The sequence below is a fragment of the Folsomia candida genome, unplaced genomic scaffold (genome assembly GCF_002217175.1).
Source record: "Folsomia candida strain VU population unplaced genomic scaffold, ASM221717v1 Fcan01_Sc003, whole genome shotgun sequence".
NCBI lineage: Eukaryota > Metazoa > Arthropoda > Collembola > Entomobryomorpha > Isotomidae > Folsomia > Folsomia candida.
The window spans coordinates 7,518,375-7,540,691 of record NW_019091195.1 but is presented as its reverse complement, the minus strand read 5'-3'; the positions used below and the strand labels follow the sequence as shown (position 1 = coordinate 7,540,691).

The 22,317-nt window shown below is 36.3% G+C and overlaps 5 protein-coding genes and 1 long non-coding RNA gene across 7 annotated transcripts; 4 read left to right on the top strand and 2 right to left on the bottom strand.

Annotated features, from left to right (window-relative positions):
* Positions 1-89: 89 nt before the first annotated feature.
* LOC110847878 (small ubiquitin-related modifier) lies at positions 90-1,108 on the bottom strand. The gene is made up of 4 exons (XM_022094911.2): positions 948-1,108; positions 577-714; positions 379-450; positions 90-310 (listed from the first exon to the last, which is right to left on the bottom strand). Exons 1-4 carry the CDS (start codon positions 969-971, stop codon positions 251-253), a joined length of 294 nt encoding a protein of 97 aa, XP_021950603.1. The 5' UTR covers positions 972-1,108; the 3' UTR covers positions 90-250.
* A 581-nt stretch (positions 1,109-1,689) lies between these two features.
* On the top strand, positions 1,690-4,590 carry LOC110847430 (glucose-induced degradation protein 4 homolog). Of its 2 annotated transcripts, none has more exons than XM_035850035.1 (3): positions 1,690-1,841; positions 2,269-2,378; positions 2,442-4,590. In XM_035850035.1, the coding sequence occupies exon 3, from the start codon at positions 2,478-2,480 to the stop codon at positions 3,258-3,260; it is 783 nt and encodes a 260-aa protein (XP_035705928.1). In that variant the 5' UTR covers positions 1,690-1,841; positions 2,269-2,378; positions 2,442-2,477; the 3' UTR covers positions 3,261-4,590. The 2 variants fall into 2 exon arrangements, with proteins under 2 accessions (XP_035705928.1, XP_035705929.1); XM_035850036.1 differs by having other exon boundaries at positions 1,835-2,179.
* Positions 4,591-4,744: 154 nt separating this feature from the next.
* Positions 4,745-8,085, top strand: LOC110847316 (WD repeat-containing and planar cell polarity effector protein fritz homolog). The gene is made up of 15 exons (XM_022094245.2): positions 4,745-5,103; positions 5,219-5,390; positions 5,455-5,515; positions 5,611-5,755; positions 5,831-5,925; positions 6,015-6,129; positions 6,196-6,402; positions 6,481-6,629; positions 6,691-6,777; positions 6,855-6,906; positions 6,984-7,131; positions 7,204-7,355; positions 7,432-7,567; positions 7,651-7,724; positions 7,792-8,085. Exons 1-15 carry the CDS (start codon positions 4,882-4,884, stop codon positions 8,053-8,055), a joined length of 2,079 nt encoding a protein of 692 aa, XP_021949937.2. The 5' UTR covers positions 4,745-4,881; the 3' UTR covers positions 8,056-8,085.
* A 1,621-nt stretch (positions 8,086-9,706) lies between these two features.
* On the top strand, positions 9,707-13,206 carry LOC110846596. The gene is made up of 5 exons (XM_022093403.2): positions 9,707-11,074; positions 11,172-11,440; positions 12,288-12,482; positions 12,555-12,649; positions 12,712-13,206. The coding sequence occupies exons 1-5, from the start codon at positions 10,223-10,225 to the stop codon at positions 12,861-12,863; spliced, it is 1,563 nt and encodes a 520-aa protein (XP_021949095.1). The 5' UTR covers positions 9,707-10,222; the 3' UTR covers positions 12,864-13,206.
* A 978-nt stretch (positions 13,207-14,184) lies between these two features.
* On the top strand, positions 14,185-17,714 carry LOC110846909 (glucose dehydrogenase [FAD, quinone]). The gene is made up of 10 exons (XM_022093745.2): positions 14,185-14,687; positions 14,772-14,971; positions 15,046-15,115; positions 15,181-15,294; positions 15,379-15,510; positions 15,806-15,933; positions 16,178-16,351; positions 16,446-16,959; positions 17,057-17,345; positions 17,418-17,714. The coding sequence occupies exons 1-10, from the start codon at positions 14,513-14,515 to the stop codon at positions 17,491-17,493; spliced, it is 1,872 nt and encodes a 623-aa protein (XP_021949437.1). The 5' UTR covers positions 14,185-14,512; the 3' UTR covers positions 17,494-17,714.
* Positions 17,616-19,140, bottom strand: LOC110846609. The gene is made up of 3 exons (XR_002547594.2): positions 18,785-19,140; positions 17,880-18,712; positions 17,616-17,801 (listed from the first exon to the last, which is right to left on the bottom strand). It is a non-coding gene; the product is annotated as an uncharacterized LOC110846609 (long non-coding RNA).
* Positions 19,141-22,317: the final 3,177 nt, after the last annotated feature.

Below are 22,317 nucleotides of genomic sequence, written 5' to 3'. Positions count from 1 at the left end.
GTAGTTACAATCTTATAAAGTTTTTTTATACTAGTATTACCTTCAATAGTAATAGTTAATCAAGTAAGATACAAAATGAAGTACTGTTATACTTAATTCAAAAACTGAAATATAAACAATGTTTATTAATGTATATACGAAGACAAAAGTGTGTATAACTTATATGGAGAATGCTTGTGGACAAAAAATCCGAAAATTAACACTCCACACACGTGATGATGACGAATCAAATTAAAAGGAATAACTAAGTCTACCACCCTCCAGTCTGCTCTTGGTAGACCTCGATGACGTCATCAGCCTCCATTTCCAGCTAGAAAAATATAGCATTGAAATTAGAATACGTTTAATTAAACTACGCTGTACTTTGAAATGATATACCTGTTTTGGCGTTTCGTCGTCGTTGATGCGTCTGCCATCAAATAGGAATCGTAACGAAGACTGTGGTACACCCTGAAATAAAAATATTGTTAAATTATAGTTCTTTATTTTTTATCAGCACACAGTAAATATGAAAAAACCTCTGAGAAGGTGATGTTGAGGAGGAACATCTCCGACTTTTAAATTTGAAATGCTTACCAATCTTTCGGCGTAGCTCTTTTTCAACTTTCCCATTTGAGTGGTCATCTTTACCCGAAAATGAATTTCATTGGCGTCCTGACCTACGACTTTCAACTTAATGTATTCTGATCCATCTCCCCCATCTTGTTTTGATTCCTGTTCGGACAAATCAATGGTACAAATTATTACAACTAGAAACGAAAGGAATTATATGCCGGTGAAGAGAAAAAACAGTCATTCGACTACCGGTCATTGTCATTCATTGAACCTTGCAAATGCCTGATTGCCCACCGCGAAGAAAACCCGCTTATCCCTCTTTTGCATAACTTTCAAGTTTCTCTCTTCAAATTATGAGTTATTGTGCTAATACTACATAAACTATTACTTACCTGGTTGTTGCCGGTGTCAGACATGATGACCGTGAGCTTGACCGCTAGGGACGCAAAAAAATTAGTGAGCCGGAAAATTCGAGAAGGAGGAAACACTTGGGGCTTCTTCACTGTCGGACGACTGGTGCGTGTGTGAGCTTGTGCGATGCGAGCGGAATGGATGGCAAGCCGCCGCCGCCTATCCCGTAATGCTCTGTAACCCCGCCTTTCTGTGAATGCCCCCACAGCACGTGACCCCCAATTTGTTTGACCGTTACTCACACGACAACGTTTTCAAAACGTCAACTTTGAGCGTCTAAAATTGAAACGTTTCCTGATGTGTCCACTTGATGCACAACAGCATGGCCTCTCGTTGCATGCAAATACAGATTTATACCCGCAAAACCCTCTGGGGTGCTAATTAATGGATAATGTTTTGAACTGTTAATAATGCTCCAATTTTTTAAAAGAAATAATGTTTGTTATGATAAGGCTCCGGATTTCAGAATGAATGCATGAAATGATATGTTTTCATGAACGTATTATGCCGTTTCAAAATTAGAGTGGCAACTTAAAAAACATGGGTTTTTAATACTGAACAAAAGACTGATGAAGGAATTGAAGGAACAAATTCTCAGAAATGAGGGGTTTAATTAGTTAGGTTATAAATAGAAATTCGTCGAGAAGTACGCGTTTGATTGATGGATAGGGAAGGGAGCATGCACTCATTTTGTGTGAAGCCTAAACACTGCGGAGTTGAAGTGAGGATTTTACGCAGCTGCGTTCAAATCATCTGTCATAATATCCAACTCTGCTCTGGGGAAAAATTTAATATTTAATTGTGTACCAATTTTCCAGGAGCCTATTCCGTAAGGGTCGACGACTCCAAACACACTAGTGCCCAACAAAACTAAGGTAAGTTTGGTCCAGGTGAAAAATTGTTCCAATTCTTGTGTCATTCATACTAATTGTGAAGGAATGGACAACACAACAATAGGCAACTTTCACTCTACATTAACAAGCAAACAATTTTCAAAACTGTAAACTAAATGAGTTTAAGTTAAGAAAAATATTTCTCAACAAGTTAAAATATTAATTCCGAGCCGTCTATTCACCATTCGTTAATTAATTCTATTCTTGCATAGTTGATATTCTAGTTAGTTTAGTTTTTGGAGATTTGCAAGTATAAATTAATTTTGTTAATCCGATCTGAGGACATCCCTGAGTTTGTAATTGTTTTATCCAATTTATGTGTAAACGAATTTTATTATATATTTAAAATTAACACAAATTAGATGTGATTGTTTAATTATTATAACTGTGAATTGTTAATATGTTACAGGAAGTGGACCCTCGTTTCTATAAAGCGTCACAGCTCTCAAATTTTTGTTTGACGACACTTTTCACATTGACGACTTGTAAATTGTTGGCTGTTGACAATAACGTCGACTGGTATATAATTTTACTACTAGACTAAAAATCAAACGTGATGCAAACATTGTCTTTATTTTTTAGCCAATCAGTTCACATAATTTTTGCTGTGGTATAATAATGAGAAGTGGAACTGGTAGATCCCGAACCCACAGCCATCAAACGTCGAAACGAAAGGAAGGAAAGAGCCATCATCACCATCATCATCACGAGATATCATCAGCAGTGATCACATCATCGTCATCAGCAATATCCTCATCAGTGACAACTATGCGACTCCGTGAATCCGAAATTGCTCCTCCTCCGTTAGCAAATAAGAATCAGCCTGGACTTCCCTCCAACTCTATCTACAGCGGATCAAAGTTCGACGGATCTCAAAAATCGCGTGGAAATTCTTACGACGTTGAAATTACATTTAAAAATGTCGACGTTCAAAACAGCCATATCTGTGGTTATTTGACAATTAAAGGACTCACAGAGGAACATCCAATAATCACCACGTTTTTTGACGGTGAAATCATTAGCAGAAAATATCCATTTTTAACTAGAAAGTGGGATGCAGATGAAGAAATTGACCGTAAACATTGGGCAAAGTTTACTGGTTTTACACCATACACAAAATCTTTCAACTCGGACAACTTTGATTTTGAGTCTCTAGCCACGTCGGACAATGTCTTTATGCGACTGAAAGAGCAATTCTTTGTATACCCAGAAAATGTGAAAGACATCGCAGGTGTCAGTTTTGCTGGTTTTTACTATATCTGTTCAACGAACTCGACTGCTACGATGGAAGGTTATTACTACCATCGTGGAGCCGAGTGGGGTGGGACAGACAATAGATATCAGTCCTTGACCCTATCTCATATTCCTGAAAAGAGCATTCAGATTTACCAGTTTAGATAATACTTATGTGTGTAACCGTCCTTATCAAAAAGTGCTCGGTGAATCGTTCGCATGAAATAATCCGTGGTGCAGTCATTCGCGAATTTTTATTTATTTCACATTTAGCTGATTAATTTTAACTCTGGAGTTGATTTTTTAGCGAGTTTTAATTTGTTAATTCTCGGACATGTAGGTAATTTAGTTAGATTATTCGTTCTTGTAACATATGAAACGCTTTATTGTTATAATAATTGTGTCACTTGTTAGAAATTTTAAAAATGGTGCTGGGATATAAAGCAGATGCAGTTTTTAAGAAACAAGTGTTGTAGTTTGTATTCTGCTATATAGCTCGTACTTTTGTCGTCGATTCGACCCTGGTGAGCTATCTTTTATGAATTAATACATAATTACTTATTTTTAGCACTTTCAAGGTAAGCCTTGACAAACACAGGTAGGAGGAAGCGTGTATGAACACCTATGAGGTATTGAACGACATATATGTATGTGCATGATACATTGTTAACTGAAACAGTACAAACGTGCATGGTGCACAATTCTGTTGTCTGCATTATAATCACCTACTAATTTTATTGATAAAAATCCAGGGCATGTACCTTATCGGAGTAGACTAGGAAAATGTGAAATTTTTTAAATCAGAACCAGGATACGAAACCTGGTTAACTTTTATCACGTGGTTGAAAGAGTCTCAACCAGTGCTTTTATGCTTAATGTGACTTTTTGTCAACCAATCGAATCATGTAAAATTAACTGTTCTGAAAATGTTACGGACAAAAACACAGACAGACGGACACTCCAGAAAGTTTGAATTATTATTTCGATTATCTTTGGTGCTTTTCCTATGATGAATTTCTCGCATAATGTATAAATGATACGCATTGAATCAAGTGAAGCTGTTATCCAACAGAATTTTATCATCTCGGTGTATTAATAACTGTAATAAGTAAACTTTAGACTAATATATGACTAATATATTCAATCGCTGTAGTGTTGACCTTTTATCCACTGATTTTAACTAAACTTGTATTTGACGTTCTTTCTAGTCTGAATTTTTTAAGTGTGTTTTATATTTTTCTTTTGACCGTTCGTTCATGTCTCCAATGTATTAGTGACATGATCGACATGTGATTGTAATTTACTCTTGTGCGTTGGTTTGTTCTTTTGATTTGCCCTCTACTTAACTTAAGTTAGTTGACTTAAATTAGAGTTAATTTTGACTTGTCCGGATATTTTACCTATTTGACAACGATGATTTAAACCATTTTAATTGTATGTCGTCATTTATTATATACGCTTTTAATGAATTGATTGAATAAATGTGTACGGTAAATAACTCGTAATTCACTCATAATGTAATTTTTTATTAAAATAGTGAAATGAGTGAACTCATCTATATGATCATATACTCATACAATAATAACAATGTAACCACTCTGCCCCAAGTCATTCTCTCCAAAACTAACGGTACTATCGTGTCTAGCGGTGGTCTAGTCTCAATCTGCATTTGAAACTTTATATATTCGATCAAGTACCTACAGACTAGAATAATGTGCATACTTAGATAAGATTTAATGCCTGGAATTTTTCATGACAAAACGGTTAAGATCCATGACGCTTGACCATAATGGCTGGACTATTCTTACAACAACATTACCTTCCGTTTAACGTGGCATTGTTTGCTGAAAATGAGAAATTTCAAGCATCAAGAGCAGAATCACTTGCAACTCAGTGGTTCAAAAATGGAAAATTTGAAGAGCCGAGTAGTAAGGGAAAAATTTTGGGATTTAGCGATCTGATCAAGTCCATGAAAAGTGAGAATGGAAACGCAACAGTCCAGGAAGTTCAGGTATGTTGCATAATGTTTGAAACTACTATTCCACTCTTTATGTATTTCGAGTATGGGTGAAATTACTTATTAATAAGCTATCAATACATGTGTGTAATATTTTGATTCGATTTAGGATCTTCTCAGTGCTTCAAAAATTCTGAGCATAAAATGGAAGAGTAATTGTTGCATTTGCGTCGTGCTGGCGGATGGGACAATCGTATATATTCATATAAAGAACATTCACACCAATGAATTTTATTTTGTGGTGGATAAGTTTTTCCGTTTTCCTGAATCAGCATTGAGTGGTACATAAAAATCAAAAATATAAGGAATTTATTTAAAGTCTCATCTTGTTTTCATATTTTTTAGTTGCATACAGCAATAAGCATGTTTTATTTATGTTTTCCGAAAACCGACTTCTCCTTTTAAGGTAAACAACAAGTAAAATATGTTAACCACTAAAAACTTCAATACTGATTTGCTATTTATTATTTGATTCCATTATATTTTTCGATGAAAATCAAGGAAAGAGCGAGGAGGAGCCGAAAAAGGAGAGAAATCAGAGTTAATTCACCCGGAAGTAAGCGTCAGTAATTATCATGACCTACTCCCTAATTTGGTATCAAAGAAAATTGAAAAGAAAATTACAATTAATGGAAAGTCGGACTTGGTAAATAATTATAAATCTGAATGAATGATAAGCAGACGCATTTTTTAAGAACAATAAACATTGGTGCATATTCAGTTAATGGTGTGGTGGTCTGGATCTAAGGAGGATATTTTTCCGTGGAGCCCAAAACCAGAACAAAAAGCCAATATTTTCATATATTCTCTTGACGAGTAATAAAGCACACTAAATTATGGCATGTTAAACTACTGACTAATTATGTAACCTATACTTATTTGTTTCTATATCACGTACATTTTAGGAATGACCCAACGCTGATCTCGTATCTTAAGACGGACAACAATTTATTGGAATGCTGCTTTATTCCTGGAAATTATAACCACATTTGCACATTGGAGTTAACGTACGATACTCAGGTTCGCTTGATACATAAAAATGTCCTTTAAAGCCAAGGGTCAATAAGCCCAATTTTAAAACAATAGGCAAACATACTTGTGAATGAAGTTATCCATGAAATTACTCGAGGAAAACTGACATCCATTTGCGAAACTGCAATACCGCTCCAAAGTGAGCTGAAATGTTACGCATACGATGAAAGGTGTCGAAAGTTGGCATTGGGCTGTTGTGATGGGTCTCTGGTAATTTATACTCAGGACGGAAAGGTCACTCATTTTACAAAGGCATCATTTGTAAGTTTGACATAGAACAAAATATTGCTTGACGAAACTAATAATCAGATGAACATAAAGAAAAATTATTCTTTTCAGATTCCATGTTCTGTTTCATGGCACAATGACGCGTTTTTAGTCTTCGTGTCTGGAGACAGAGGACAGTTTCAAATTTTTGACATCGCATTGAGTCCACTCTTACTTTTGGACAATTTTGAAACGTCCCCATCTCTGACCAAGGAACTTGTGTAAGACTTTGAGTTAATATTTCTGAAAAAATTCACTAAAAATCCCGAACATTAACTTTAGGCCGCCCACCATAATTGATAAACTTTGTTGGTCTCCTCTGGTCTCTTCTGCTTCTTCTGACAGCACCCTACTTATCCGATTTGAAACGTAGATAATTCAACCATGTCAAAGTGTGTATTTATTTTGTGGTACATTTTATATTTATCGTGTAATTGTTCCTACAGAGGTGTGATGGTGTTTCTGAGGCTGGCGATAGGACGGGTGAAATTGACCCAGGTATCTAAATGAATACGTAGCTAAAATATCTTAATTCGGTATCAAAATATCTAATAATTTACCTAATATTAATGCAGCTGTGCAACTTTCATCTGACCAATGATCACTTCCGAGAGGCTGTAAAAGTGTTACGAAGCGTTTCTTGGACCTCTGACGAATCTCTTTACGCAACATATCAAATTTTCACTTTTCTCATGCAGCAGAAACATTCGGAAGATGTTGAGTGTAAGGAAATTTATGAACATGTCTCAATAGAGGGCTAAGCAATGTAATTGTATTTTTGCCACTTTTATACAGATAACTTGGAACATTTGCTTGCAACCTACTTTGCACCATCCACGCCCATTGATGAAGTCCTTCGAAAAAAACATTCCAAATCAATGAGGATTCTTGCGCGGAAATTTTTCATGTGGCTTACGCGAGAAAAGAAATACCCACGTGCATTTCAGGTATTGAACACACAGTTTGTGAATACCTAGCTAATAATTACAGGTACTTATTATTACTATTGTTACTGTTTTGTAGATCGCCACAAGTCTCGGAGAAGAAGGCCTATTAAGAAAATTGTATCTCATTACTCTTGCTCATGGCGAGGTAGCATTGGCATCAGAGATTAACAAGAAAATTCAACCCCTCTCAGTATCCTCCAGTGATAGTCGATGTAAAAAATTATTCGAATTTAATAGTTATTTAGTAACTCATGAATCCAAAGGTCTGATTTGTGACGCTTCAATTTTATTGCAGCCTCCAGCGATTCAGGTAGTCAATCTCGATCATCCTACTCAACGTCCTCAGAATCCAGTGATATTGACGACAATGTGAGTTTAGAAGTTAATTTTCCCATGCTTGATTCGGGTACATAATTTGTCCTTTATATTATTCCAGGGCCCTCTCAGCCCAGTTTCCGTTACTATTCCTAGACCAGAACTATTTGTCTTAGAACCTCCTTCACCATATCGCAATCCTACGGATTTTACGGTTCCGGTAGAAACGCCGACACCAAAACATTTTTACTTTGGAGAAAGAGCATCTAGTACAAGCTCATCTGTCGCGGAAAATGCTTTAATTAGCGAAACAGGCAATATTGATGCTGCTTCTGTTTCGTCATCATCTTCAACGATAGAGGTTATTAACTTTGGACCGGTGTAATAAAGATTGTGGTTATTTAAATTTCAATCCAAGTCATGACTGATAATTGTGACTACATGTTATTAAAAATACAATTTCTGTTCTCACCGCATTCTAATGAGCATTTAAGACATAAGACAGTTTTTGAGTAAGCAATGCATCTCAAAGTGTTACATATTAAATGTTATATAACTTGTCAATGTCATCGTCAGACCAGTTTACCTTGCGTGCGAAAACATTGTTGAGATCCTGGAAGCGTTTACATACCTACACATATGCACAATATGTAAATACAAATTATAAATTTATCTTCATTTTAAGGGATATTTTTCCAAGGACATAGACAAGAAACTTGGCGTTGTCGTCTTTTTATGTTGAAGAATCAACTCGTAAATTGGTATCACAAAAAAGAGAGAAGCAAGGAAGATATAGAAAGAAGATCAAGAAATTGCTATTAATTCAGTGGCAGCAATGGCAATAAGGACACGAACTATCTAACACCATCATATTATTGCACGCAGTTGTCACTTTTAGTCTTGTGGAATTATAGAATTTTTATGTCCTTATGGCTGCCCTAAGGTCACCTGGGACATGATAGCATGAAGTCGATATAGCTCTCGTTTCTTTTGAAAATTGACGCAGAGTAGAATTGCAACGTTTGCAAAGTACTAGTCATTGCAGAGAGTTGCTCAGACTGGTTTTTAAAATTAAGAATGCGACGAAAAATGCTTGGCTCGGGGTATTTCAAGTACTTTAGGGTTTTCATACATATTTTTAATCCAGATAAAATAAAATAGTTTCGCATCCAGAATGGGCTGATTTTTTCCATCCTTCTACTTCATCCATGTACACTCGTGTAACACGAGTAAACATTTGTGAAAACATAAATATGTTAGCTAGCCCCTGAGGTAAACAATCTCAGGCATACAAACCAGTTTTTGCAAAATTGAAAATGAAGGCCATTAAATCGTTATATAAAGATGTTCATAGACCTGTACACCATCGTTGAGTAATGCGATGAAACCCATACCACACACAATCATGCATACTTTAGTATATTAAACATAGTTCAACATTTTATTAATATATGTACAGGTATTTCAAAGTACCACGTTATTCATGTAATGGATGCTTCCTGTTGCTGATAAATAATATGAGATTTAGTTTTAACAATAGTCATTCATCTTAAATATATATGTATATAAATACACACACTGTATACATACATATGATATGCACATGTTCATACTTGTCAAAATTAGGCACAACTCAGAATCATCTTACCTGAAAATTTGATTGATGACGGAGCCATGAATAAGTCAGTCAACGGTCGAAAAGTCAAGGATAAGGTCATTTCTAATAACCAAAATTATATAGATGCACTAAAATACTTGTTAAATATCATGTTCATATCTTGCTGTTTATGCTCTTAAAGGAAATTATTTCAAAGAAAAGTGGCGATCCCTCCCTACAGAAGACTTTAAACAGAAGAGTGGCACAAAAATTGCCAAATCATTTCATTGTTGAATCTTTGAGATAATTTTTTGTGCGTCTTTATGGATTACTGAGTAAAGAGTTACTAGTTAGTCTGTATCTTAGTTTGTAAAAGAAGGAGTTTCATGTTCTGGTGGGACATGATGATCTTATATATTATTTAAGAGAATGGTAGCACAAAAACTACGTTTATCTACAAATTGTTGGCATTTTGTCTCATTAATTTAGTGCATGCCATGCTTGGGCAGAATTCAGTTTGGCATAAAATATTATCCAGCTCCATATCTCGTTGCAGGTAGCAGTGTGGGTGAAATCATCGCATATTGTATACGCATATCTGCAGATAGCGTGTATTACAGGGTACATGATAATAGTACTTATAGTTGAGAATTGCAAATAATATCCTGTACTGTAATCAAGTTTGCATGGCATTGTATTCAAGTGCAAAGCCAAAAACCACTATTTTTCCATTGTTGTCAAGATTTCAAGGAGTCAGGTACTGGATTCAGTCGAACGGTTAAGGGGGTTTCCAAACCAGTTTTTTTTTTGCAGAGCTTGAAAAATTTTGCAGACATATTATAATTTCCAGTCAAACCGTAATGAAATGTAGGAGTTTGATTTTCATACGAAGTGCGTACACTATTTTAAACTTATTTTCCATGCAGGAAAATCCCTAAAATAAGGTGGCTGCGAAATGGCTGCGGATTTACATCGTTCAAAAATTATGATACTTCAACGTATCAAAAATAAATTTGTGCTGTTTCTTGCTACTATTTTATTTGTTTTGTTAATAATTCCTACCACGACGTTTATAATACTGCCGTGCTTGATATACCGTCAACTGCTCTTGATATACGCAAAGTGGTGCAAGCCAAGTCTGGGCAAACTCTTGTGTGCCCGAAGTGCTTTAGCTGCCCTTGACGATATCCACACTGCCCCCAAATGCACGTTACTGGGGGTTGCAGTGGTAGCTGGGGACATTGATGTCCGCCAGTTGCAACAGGATGTGATGAGGCGGATCGTAAATGCAAAGGACAGTAATGGACATAAAATGTATCCCGAACTCCAACAATATTTCTCGCAGTGGGGTGGGTACCTGTTTTTTAAAAATGTTAAGGATTTTAGAATAGAAAATCATGTGAGTGTTGTTGAAAAATCGGAGACGAAAGAGATGAGCGAGTTGGATTTGATTAACCTGCGAGTGGAACTGATAAGCAAACCTTACAAGAAGGGTCAGAGCCCGTGGGAATTTGTTGTTCTTCGAAATTACCACCCCAAGTTTCCTCTCATGATTGACGTTGATAATAATTGCGCTGATTACACAAAGCACGACTCCAAAACAAAGAAATCTGTCCTCATTATGAGAATTCATCACGGGATTGCTGATGGATACTCACTGCTAAAATTGTGGTTGAACTCAATGCAATCTGAAAATATGACACTTGAACAAATTCCTCAACCAACATTTCATCAACGAAGTTGTTTTAAAACGTTGATGTATAACACCTGGGCGCTCTTGTGCGTGCCGTACTATGTCACGGAGCAGGTAACTACTTAACAACATTTGGAAACCTTTCTCTATATCGTTTAAGAAGCAATAAGATAGTTTTCAATGTGTGATTTTTGGGTCCTATTAACCACAGCTAATGACGACATACGACTCCAATTTTTTCCATCCCAAAGGAATCACCTTATCACGCAAGTGTTCTGCTGGAAGTGTCACCTTGCCTGCATCGATCATTAAGGAAATCAGGGAGAAGAATAATGTAACCTTTACTGCTGTTCTGATGGCAGCTTTGACGGGAGGTGTGAGAAATTATATGCTGGCGAATGGAATACCCATTCCTGATAAAATGCATTGCACTCAGCCACTTCCTTGGCCAAATCATCCTGAGAAATTGCGAAACTTTTGGTGAGTTCAACATGCAATTCCTGCCTAGTAACTTCACCTCAGCTTCCTGCTGATTTCGAAATTGTAGCAAAGTCTAGTAAACAGATACAAAAAAGGAGCGGTAGTGCAAATGACACAGGGTGCTAAATTTCAAAGCTTGCATTTTCACTACACCGTGACGGTGAGGAAGGTCCATTAACGACATTATTTTACTTTCCGTTCTCTATATCCTTTACACTGTAAAAGTTCAAGTGTTATATCGTTCAGAACTTATCCTGTAGACCGAAGGACAGACAGAATATTTTGGTATAAAGTAGCTCCTACACTAATGTACATAATGAGTAACACATGAAAGAGTTCAAGAACCAAGAAAGCGTTTGCGTCAAAGAATCAATTAAAAGTTCTCACACAATTTATTTTGCCAAACTTATGTAAGTATGTGCATGCATGCAGCTAAATACATAAACCAAGACTTGCGGATGACTCATTTTCATTACATAAGTGTAAGTGAGAAATTTTACTACATATACGCATTTAAAATTTTACGGAACATTTACTAATGACTAATTCGTAAATTGGTGTCCTTCAAACAGAAGTTATTTACACTATGCGCCTCATTTCTTTATGTTTGCATCATAATCATATTTAAGTACATGTGTAGATAAATACATTGGTACAAGCTTTCATGGTACATCAGTATATATACTTGTAAATCCAATTGGCTTGAGCTGAGTAAATGCCAAATTATACATTTCTAATATTGTAGGCAATTTAATCATGCATTCGTGCATGAATTAAATGAATCCGTTTATTAAATTATTTCAAATAATTATTTGCAGTGACCTTGTCAATGTGGTTTTTTGTACAGGTCGTTTTGTATAATCAACTTACCTCTCCAAGTGTCCGACTCTAAAGAAAGACTGAAAATTTTGCACAAGAAAAGAGAATCCCTTGTTCGCTCTACGGTACCGCTGCTGAATTTGAAACTGGTTTCGCTGGTGGGATCCCTTCCAACGCCAATTATTCAATGGGCAACCAAGCGGAAAGCAACAACAATTATGATGTAAGAGCAATAATGTGTTCATGAAAGAAAAAGAAAAACTGATCTCATTTGAATAAATTGCTAACTTTCTAGGTCCAACTTTCCTGGCCCCCAAGAACCAAGTTCAATGCTGGGATATCCCATTTTAGATGCGTCTTTTGGTGGAGGATTTGGTAGAGGAAACTTGGGTATTAGGATATTTATTGATTGTCCTTTTAGCTCGAACTAATTAATTCTAATTTCCTTGCAGCATTTGGCATATCAATGATAAGCTACAACGGGACATTACGATTAGGTCTCGGTGTAGATCAATCTATTCTTCCAAACCAACATCAAGCTCAACAACTGTTAAATATGATTAGAGACGAAATTTACATCCTAGGTCAAGATGTGATTGTATAATTATTAATTTTCAGTCCACACAACCCTTTCCATTAAGAAAGATTGCTTTAACAGCTCTGCCAGTATCACGCGAAGGATAATGTGTATGTACATGCATTACTCAATAAACCAAAAATGACCTCTATAATTAGGCTAGCTTTACCTTTGGATAATGATTGACAAAACTCTTGCAACTGGAACTATGTTAGCTGCAATATAAGTAGTGTTTTTTACTAATTTATTGCAAAGTCATTTTGTAATACTCATTACAATAAGATGTAATTAATCTCCAGAAATATCCGTGCTCACGAGCTTATTTTTGTGTACAGTAAAAAATAAATTTTTGCCGGTTATATGAATATGACATTATTTTGAAAAATTTCCTTATACTTTCCTTGAGACGTTTTTCCAAAAGAAGCCTATGGAATGGAAAAGTTTGGATGATGTGTGTCCTTCATATCGGTGGCATGGGTGTATCCTATCATAATCGCGCAATCAGGAAAATTACATGGCATTAATGTGCTAATGGATGCCACTAGCGATGGGAACTTAACTGCTACGTAGGTGAGACACTTTTTGTCGCGAGTAAAACAATCAACGAAGAGATGGTGCAATTCAATTTTCGTAAATTGCTTTTGCTGATACACATTTGTACATACATATATCGTCCTACTAATATTAACACTCTTTCACGAACGCAAGTCAGAATCTTCCTTTTATTGAGATTATGCTGAATGTACGTGCAAAAAGGCATAATTTACAAGTTTTTGTGGAGGACTTACATATAATAAGTGGATAGCCTACTCCGGAAATAATGCATTCTTCTTCTTGAGTCTATCTGTATTTACTTACCTAAATTTTTTCGCTATGAAAAATGTAAAATTTCATGCAGCATGTAACATTTATATGCCAATCATCATTGCCTAATAGTTCCTCAGCATAAGCAGAAATCATCTGCTGCCCAAAATTATCATCTTAATTTTTATGAATGGGTAAAGTTTGAACTACAACTGACACACTTCTTCTAGTTGTGCTCACTTATAATGTTGCTCACAATCGCATCTTTCACATGACAAAGTTCACATTGACTAGATACATACTTATTTTGTTACCCCTTATGAATTCGAAATATCACGCACTTCATTGTGCCTATTGCGAGTCATTGTTGCGGATGTTGCCTTATTTTCTTTGTAAATAGCTGCAACCTGTTGGGAACAAATAAGCTGCTTGCCAAGTATTGGCTTGAATACTCAACGAGGGGAACAATTTTATTAACTCAGTCACTGAGATGGAATGATATGCAAAAAAAATATGAGTCGCATTTCTTAACCTAACAGAGTGTTATAATAATAGGAAAATAGGTTAGCATATTAATATCAACACATAATATGCAATATTGTCTGTCATATCGCTTGATATCTACATAGATATTTAACTTTTTTGCAAGTTCAGTACAGCATGTAACTAGCGATTGACTCTTCGTTCGCCACCGGCTCTGTCAGTGTCAACACGAAGAAAAAAACACATAGAACACACAACATTTCAAATCGCGAAAGTTTCACAGAATGTACTTTCTCAAGACATTTATCAAAACTATTTGGAACCTGTATTCGTGAATTTTATTTCTAAAGTGAAAATTGTAAAGTGTGTCACGACTGTGCGTTATCAAGATGGCAATAACATTTTTGACTTCGCCAAATCCAGTGACTATGGCTTTCATGGGGCTTCTATTGTCAAGCGGAATGAACCTTCTGCCTTTTTTTGTAACCGAATATTCAAGATTGGATGAAGTTGCAGATCGAATGAGCTTTTCCAGAAGTGAGGAGTCCTATGATTTCATTGTCGGTAAGTAAGTGTGGTGCATTTACCAACTTTGGTACCATGATTATTAAACTTCAATCGAACATATTTTTGTATACAAAAAATTAGTGGGGGCAGGATCTACTGGTTCAGTAGTTGCCAATCGTCTAAGTGAGAAATTTCGTGTACTTCTAATTGAGGCTGGAGGTGAACCGTCTCCGCTGCAAAACGTGCCATTGGTGGCTCCACTAATGTTAGGGAACCCTAGGTTGGACTGGAATTATTTCACAGTTCCTCAGAAGTATTCATGTTTCTCACTTTATGATCAGGTAATTATTCACCATTCCACAGACTCCACTAATACCAAAAAAATTGATTAACCATTTTATGAACCCTTGATCAGAAAAGTTATTGGCCACGTGGAAAATCCTTGGGTGGCACAAGCAATCTGAATTTTATGGTTTGGTTGAGAGGTAAATTATTTATCTTTTTGAAATTAAACTTCTATTTTTGAGACGTTTTTGGCAATTATTTTTAGGCCACCCTTTTGACTACGACAATTGGGCACATCTTACTGGAGAAGAACGTTGGTCCTATGATGAGATTCTTCCATACTTTAAAAAATCTGAAACATTTACCGGCACAGGAGATTGTAATTAGAAGAATTTTGTTCTTGCTACCACTCATGAAATACCAAGTTAATCTTGGTATTGATTAATTATTTAATTCTCGTTAGCAAATTTTCATGGATTTGATGGAGAAGTGACGCTCTCGCCGGCGACATTTAGCCCACTTGCAAAATACTTTGTGCGGGCCGCAGAAGAGCTAGGCTATCCAATTATAGATCAAAATGCACCTTACCAAGAAGGTGAATATAATATGTACATTGATACGCATTTGTACTTGCAATTAGTTTACAGGGTCAACTTATTTGTTATTAAACTGACTCAGCATTTTCTTTATAAAATTTTTTCCTCAACCGTGTCTGCATTTATGCCGCATTGCTGTAAAGTCACTTATTCCAATTTCAACAATGGGACTAATTTTAAACAAAGTCCTTTGTAATGAAGTCTTCCTGCTCATGTCAAAACCAGACTTTTAATAATCTGAACATTTCTTATGAATGTAGAGCAGTCTAACTAAATCTCATTTCTTGCACACAGGTTTTAATGAACACATTTACAATCAGCGGAGGGGTCATCGCTGGGGTGCATACAATGCGTTCATTCAACCAATTAGGAACATTCGAGGAGATCGACTCACGATTAGAAAATACTCCACAGCCACTAAAGTAATTATGCACAACAAGTAACTCGCAGTTTACATATTTATTAATTTACTTGACTCGAATATTGATTCCCTTCTTATTAAACTGACACTATTGACGTTGATTTCTTTATTGTTGTGCTATCACAAAAATCTACACAGTTTAAACTTTCAACTATATAAATCTACAATGGATCCGATCTTCTTTTGATTGAAACAATGATAAAGTTAGTAATACCGTCATGTGACAAGTGTCATTATCATTTAAGGTGCTATTCAAGGGGTCAAACAACTTGGCTTATGGGGTGGAATACGAACGCAATGGGGTGCTCTATATGGCTACAGCAAATAAAGAAGTAATTCTAAGTGCTGGCACTGTAGGATCTCCGAAAATATTAATGCTGTCCGGAGTGGGGAATGAAGAACAACTTGTGTCTCATGGAGTAAGATGGACAATTTTATGCAACATTTATGAACTTGCCGGCATTTCGTTATTCGTAATTATATATTGTAATACATTTTTTAAATGGGCGACAGATCAAAGTACGCGTGAATTCTCCTGGCGTTGGTGAAAATCTACAAGATCATGTAATTGGTCTTGTGGGTCCTTTTACAATAAATGAAGTACAGGGACACCATTTAACCTACTTGCCGGGACGAGATTCAAGTCCTGGAGATCTGTTGCAATATCTTGGAAGTGGAGCAGGGCCCCTCACGCAAGCAGGCGTGATGGCATCAGGCTTCATTGCTTCGAATTTTTCTAAATTAGAGGGGGGAATCACGTGGCCGGACACTCAACTGATTCTGCTCGCCATCCCCAAGGACAAAGATGCAGTGGAAACGTTGACCAGAATTTACAATTTAAAGAAAGAAATTGCGCAAGAATTCTACCAACCAGTGTTTGGCAAAGATTCGTTCCACATCATGTCGATCGTCAGTCGTCCTAAATCTAGGGGACAGATCCAGCTAGCCAGTGCAGATCCAAAAGCCAATCCCTTAATAGACCCAAATTACTACCACGACCCGCATGATGTGGCTTTAACAGTAAACGGTAACAATATGAAATTACAGGCATACATATTTACCAAATAAGTATGTAGAAGTGCAACTTTTAAAATTTACACCTTGCAACTTCTGTTTATAAATAGGCATCCGTAATATATTAAATTTGGTGGAGAATACGAAAACATTTCAAGAAATCGGTGCCAAACTGTCTAATGTTTCGTTCCCAAGTTGTAAAGATGAAGAGTTCAATTCTGACACGTATTGGGAGTGTTACCTTCGCCATTACACTCTGAGCGTCTATCACCCCACTTCTACATGTTCCATGGGAAGGTCGGATGACCCGAACGCCGTGGTTGATGGCAGATTGAATGTTATAGGAACTGAAAGACTTCGAGTCATCGATGCATCGATCATGCCACAAATTGTTTCCAGGTTGGTTTGAAAGTCCAAATTTTTATTTAGGTTTGGAAGTATAAATAATTAAAAATGATTTTTTCTATTTAGCAACATTCAAGCAGCGTGCACGGTAATTGGCGAAGTTGGTTCCCAATTTGTCAAGGAATTTTGGGGTGTCGTCTAAGCCTGCATTTTAAGTATTTAATAATAGAGTGGGTAACTAGCTGAACCTAAATAGCTCCCCAGTACTGAATATAAAATAGACAATGCATTTACATTATCAAATTAGCTTATTTTATATGTTTGTTGATGGTTGTATTTTATTTATTGAATCAAACATTTATTTAGATAAGTGCAAATTTAGAATAAAATATTATTCAACGGTCTTTGGATTGGCTGGCATTATCTAATCGCTCTTTTTTGTATTTGATGTACAAGGAATGTTTCCACCTTCGCTGCACTCTCCTTTGTGGCAGATTTCGATTTTCAAATCTACTCAAACAGAAATTAACAACCTTCATGCAAAATTGTTTGTAAATATGAGGACTTTTACAGATTTTTGGAAATTACCAGGATTGCTCCAATTTGCACAAAATAAATGTCCAGAATTTCGGTAAGTTTGCCCATTTGTGCCACAAACAGGGTCCAATGTACCAGTTGGCTTGCATGGTGTTACTAAACTCAATTGCGATAGTACAGTAAAAACGAAAATGAAATAATAAATTTTGTTCATGGTGAGGAAATTTTCGAAGTTTGCTGTGTGGTTTGTCTATTATCACACGACTCTCTTCGCAACCGTAGAACTTGTGACAACCTACATAAATATGTACATACGTATATTTTATCTAGACACACATAGCATTAGCATAGGAGTAGATTTACTATACCACGCCATAGATTATTATTTATCATTTGACCATGAGAAGAATTAAGTAGCACTTGATTATTCTCTGAAAAGTACATCATACTCGGTTTAGTAGAATTAACATAAAGCGAATGACGCAAAACGTCCTGTATAACCTGTCTCAAATTCTTACTATTCCTACACGCCAGAAAAACATACATACTTGCTCCGAATTGCTGTCGCTGTGCATGCGATGCTTTTTACCAGCTTCACAAATTTTACCTAATTTGATCCGTGCTGACTAGCATGTCATTTTTAGCTTAAATAATTGAACATTATACAACCAAGCAATGTAGAAATTCAAGTTGTCTTTATGTCACACATTAAAATTCAATGAATGATAAAATTATAATGATAAAATTATCGCTTATTTTTATACATTTTTTAAACAATTTTTAAACGTTGAATGAATCACGAAAATGGTTTTAGTTTTTATCCGCTTCCGTACAAGGTGTTTTACCATCACATTCTCCTGTGTGACAAACCTTGATATTCAACTCTAAAAAAATGAAATAAGCATGTTTGGAAATTTTCAACAACGCTGTTTAGCTAATTATTTAAGTATATTCACCTGGATTGCTCCAATTTGCACACAACAGGTGCCCCATGTTCATGTAAGTCTGTCCATTATTCCCGCAAACAGGATTGTTGGCGTTTGTTGGTCGACAAGCTGTCCCCATGTTTAATATTAGACAAAATGCCGCAAAAGACAATAAAAGACACTGGAGTTTAGCCATTTCTAAATGAAGTTGATGGACTAAATAAGTGTATTTGCGTATTTGGCTGTTGAAGAGTTGGACCAAGTAACCTCAATGAACGAATAAGCCTATGGATAATCTTTACAGCTTCATGCAAGCTATGTATGTCGGTATCTCACAGCATTTTCTCTGTATTGCTAATTTGCTTACTTCTGCGTATACATGTATATGTATTAATGTGTGGTAAATACTGTGATCAAGTTCGTATTGGTTAGTGGAAAATGAGTATTTAATTTTCTAGCAACTCATCCTGTATGCCTGGTCGCAGAAACGATGTGCGTCATGCAGCCCTATGTTTGGTGGATTAATCTTAATGCAGCTATCATAAATCGCATAAGTTTGCATTCCTCTTAATAAAGTAATGATTAGCAGTGGCTGATTTTTTTACAACCAGCAATTTGTTATTTAAACACGGACACTGTGCAGCCTGCAACCTGCAATGCTATCACAGAAATATATATGGCATTTCGTAAATACGAAAGAAATTATTAATTTTGATTATTTCGAGTGATCATCATGCTACGTACTTAGCTGCAATAAATGTATACATTAATTATAGTCAAGGATGTAGAATGTATGGGTACTTCTTCTTATGCCTTCATTCATGATTGTCATGTTTACTCTTAATTTTAAGTAAGTTAATTGACAAATCAGAGAAAATAGTCGTGAAAGTCATGGCGAAAATTGCTAATGGACCATTCAGACACAGTTTCGTTATTACCAAGTAACAATTTCACCGTGAAGTCAAGTGAGGAGCATTGAACAACAGTATCACCAAATTAACAAGTTTACGCAAAATTCTCTACACTCAACAGTAAATTAGTGGTTTTTCTATGGCTCCAATCCGACTCAAGGCGAGTAGTGGAACATCTGCATCAATTTCACGGGATTATTTCAACCAGGGATTTCGTCTCCCTGATTGTGTCAGATTTTTCATAGTTGACAATAAGCACCCTTCTTGATCTCGCTACACACCTTCGCCACACCTTGACGACTTTTCTCTTGGTGGTCCGTAAATCAACATTCGTCTCGTATGCATCTCGCAAGCAGCTAAAATCGCTTAAAACTAATGAATTTTAATTAATGAAATCGTGGTATGATTTCTTGAGAGTGAGATGATTCAGGTATATCTAACCAGACCAGTTATGTCTCCACTTTTGCATACATACATACCTACCAATTGTACAGAAAACGCCTAGTTGACTCTAAAATGGAAGGCACGCAGGGGATTGTAAAAAGGCTCGACTTAGGTGAAACATGATTTGATACGGTGTATTGAAAGGATTTAGATTTAAATTGTAGACACGGCAATGAGAGATGTGAATCATTGTCCAGATCACTACTGACTTTTTTTATTGAAAGCAGAAGCATCATTTCACATTATGCTTGATTTATTGTCAAGATTACTGCAGTTTGCTGTTCCGATTTCCTTCTTCCCTCAACATGATAAGTATGTATATACGTACGGACATACATAAATGCCATATATTTATACTATGCATATATTCAATCCGGATTTTTGCACAAGAAAGTTATGTAACAAAATAAGCCATGCCTTAAAACCTTACGTAACATGCATAAGCTATTGCTGCCGTCTGATACGTATTTGTTATTGTTTGCATGAGATTTAAAAAACGGATGCATTGAGAGAGGAGTATTTAGTGTTGGTAGCATTGATAGAATATCGTCAGCATTTACAGAAATGTTTAAAAGAGATGGATGAGAAATCCAGTTTTCACTTGGGTTCACTTTCCATCCAAATGATCGGTAATTCATGAAAGTTCTATTTGTGAACTTAGTCACGGCTGTCTGTGGGGAACGAGCCAAGTCAACCCTGATTTTTCTACTGGTCTCAAAAGACCATCGCACTCATCGTCATATGCATGCGACCAAGGGCTCGCGACGACATCTGCAAAGCTCACAATTAGACAAATCTGGGACAATGGCCGAAAAAAGTTTCGAAAATTGGAACCGTGACCGTCATGCCGAAATTTTCCTAGTTCTGTCTCAGCTACATCACCAGGCAGGCCAAGGGTCGGGGTACCCTGTGCCATTTGCTTATAGCTGATTTTTATTCATATTTATTCGAGTAGACACCACACCACCAGGCAGTCGGAGAGCCAGGGATTGGTTAGACTCTAAATCTGAGGAATGAATGGGGGGATGGCTTCGAACATGCATATGTATCTACATGCAGCCCAACCAAAGGTCCTTATTTAGCTGGGAATTTGATAGTGAGTACTTTAAGGCCAACAAACAAGGCTCCCAGATTTCAGCTTCTGCTTCATATTGTTCGCAAAGCTAATAATTAGCTACGCTCAGCCTGTAACTCGGGTTCAGCTTGTCAATAGAATAAATTTCAGCTACTGAGATTTTAGTTGGTTCGTTAGTATGAATGACCACGACATCACATCAATTTATTTATTCCTTGCGAATCATCATCAGCAAATGAAAGCCCAGTGGCCCTGCTATTCCCTTTCTCCAAAACTCATAAATTAGACGAACGAACGAACCACCCCGAATTTCTGGATCCACCTATGATTTCATGCTGTTCTATCCGCTATTTATAATAGATTATCTTTTATGAGGGGCGAAAAAACTGCTGTTGGTTGTTCCACCGCTTTTGCATGTAGACGAGTGTGTGATCCACGATTACCTATTGTTTGATAAGGAGAAATAACTGATTGGGGAATTGAGTATTTTTTTAGTATTTTGTGTTGGTCGTTAGTTTTCTAGCGTTTTGACTTTTCCAGAGTTATGTTTGATTTAAATATCTGTAATTAACTAATTTTATAACTACTGAGTATTTTTTGTCAAAAATACGAATTTAAGGTTAATCACAGAAGATTCTAATAATTGTAACGTGTATAAATATTCTATTTAGCTTGATGGATGCATTTGTAAATAAGTACGGCTACAGAAAATGTACTTCCTGAAAAGCATCATATTCGTCGGACTGCTTGAGCCTTGAGTTCGTGGAGCCAAAGTGTCTGACGGGACCTTCCACTTTTTACTGCCTTTTTTATGCACTCCACATGAATATATTCGTGCGTAAAATAAAGTTCTCCGTAATTAGCTTTGCATGCTTCACAAGCTGAATGTCATTTCAAGTGCTTGCTCAACAACGATGCTTGCATTCTTCAAGACAATATCGTCAGATCGTCAACAAATCTGACTTTTGGCTGGGTAATAAAATTTTATTCGGTTTGCATGAAGCACAAGCACGATAACTAAAATTATTTTCAAGCGTAGGGTGGATGGCAAAAATATTGCAGGTGCAAAATAAGCTTGATTTGATGACCAAGAAACTCATTCAAAGGATCCCAAGGGAGAGAGCACAGGTGAT

Coding starts and splice junctions, on each gene's coding strand:
- LOC110847430 (XM_035850035.1), top strand. CDS start 2,478: ATGAGAAGTGGAACTGGTAGATCCCGAACCCACAGCCATCAAACGTCG.
- LOC110847316 (XM_022094245.2), top strand. CDS start 4,882: ATGGCTGGACTATTCTTACAACAACATTACCTTCCGTTTAACGTGGCA. Junction 5,926..6,014: donor TTCATATATTCTCTTGACGA/GTAATAAAGCAC, acceptor CGTACATTTTAG/GAATGACCCAACGCTGATCT. Junction 7,568..7,650: donor ATCCTCCAGTGATAGTCGAT/GTAAAAAATTAT, acceptor ATTTTATTGCAG/CCTCCAGCGATTCAGGTAGT.
- LOC110846909 (XM_022093745.2), top strand. CDS start 14,513: ATGGCAATAACATTTTTGACTTCGCCAAATCCAGTGACTATGGCTTTC. Junction 14,972..15,045: donor GTTTCTCACTTTATGATCAG/GTAATTATTCAC, acceptor ACCCTTGATCAG/AAAAGTTATTGGCCACGTGG. Junction 15,116..15,180: donor TTTTATGGTTTGGTTGAGAG/GTAAATTATTTA, acceptor AATTATTTTTAG/GCCACCCTTTTGACTACGAC.
- LOC110847878 (XM_022094911.2), bottom strand. CDS start 971: ATGTCTGACACCGGCAACAACCAG. Junction 715..947: donor CTGACACCGGCAACAACCAG/GTAAGTAATAGT, acceptor TTGTCCGAACAG/GAATCAAAACAAGATGGGGG. Junction 311..378: donor ACGACGAAACGCCAAAACAG/GTATATCATTTC, acceptor ATATTTTTCTAG/CTGGAAATGGAGGCTGATGA.
- LOC110846596 (XM_022093403.2), top strand. CDS start 10,223: ATGGCTGCGGATTTACATCGTTCAAAAATTATGATACTTCAACGTATC. Junction 11,075..11,171: donor CGTACTATGTCACGGAGCAG/GTAACTACTTAA, acceptor TATTAACCACAG/CTAATGACGACATACGACTC. Junction 12,650..12,711: donor ATTTGGTAGAGGAAACTTGG/GTATTAGGATAT, acceptor ATTTCCTTGCAG/CATTTGGCATATCAATGATA.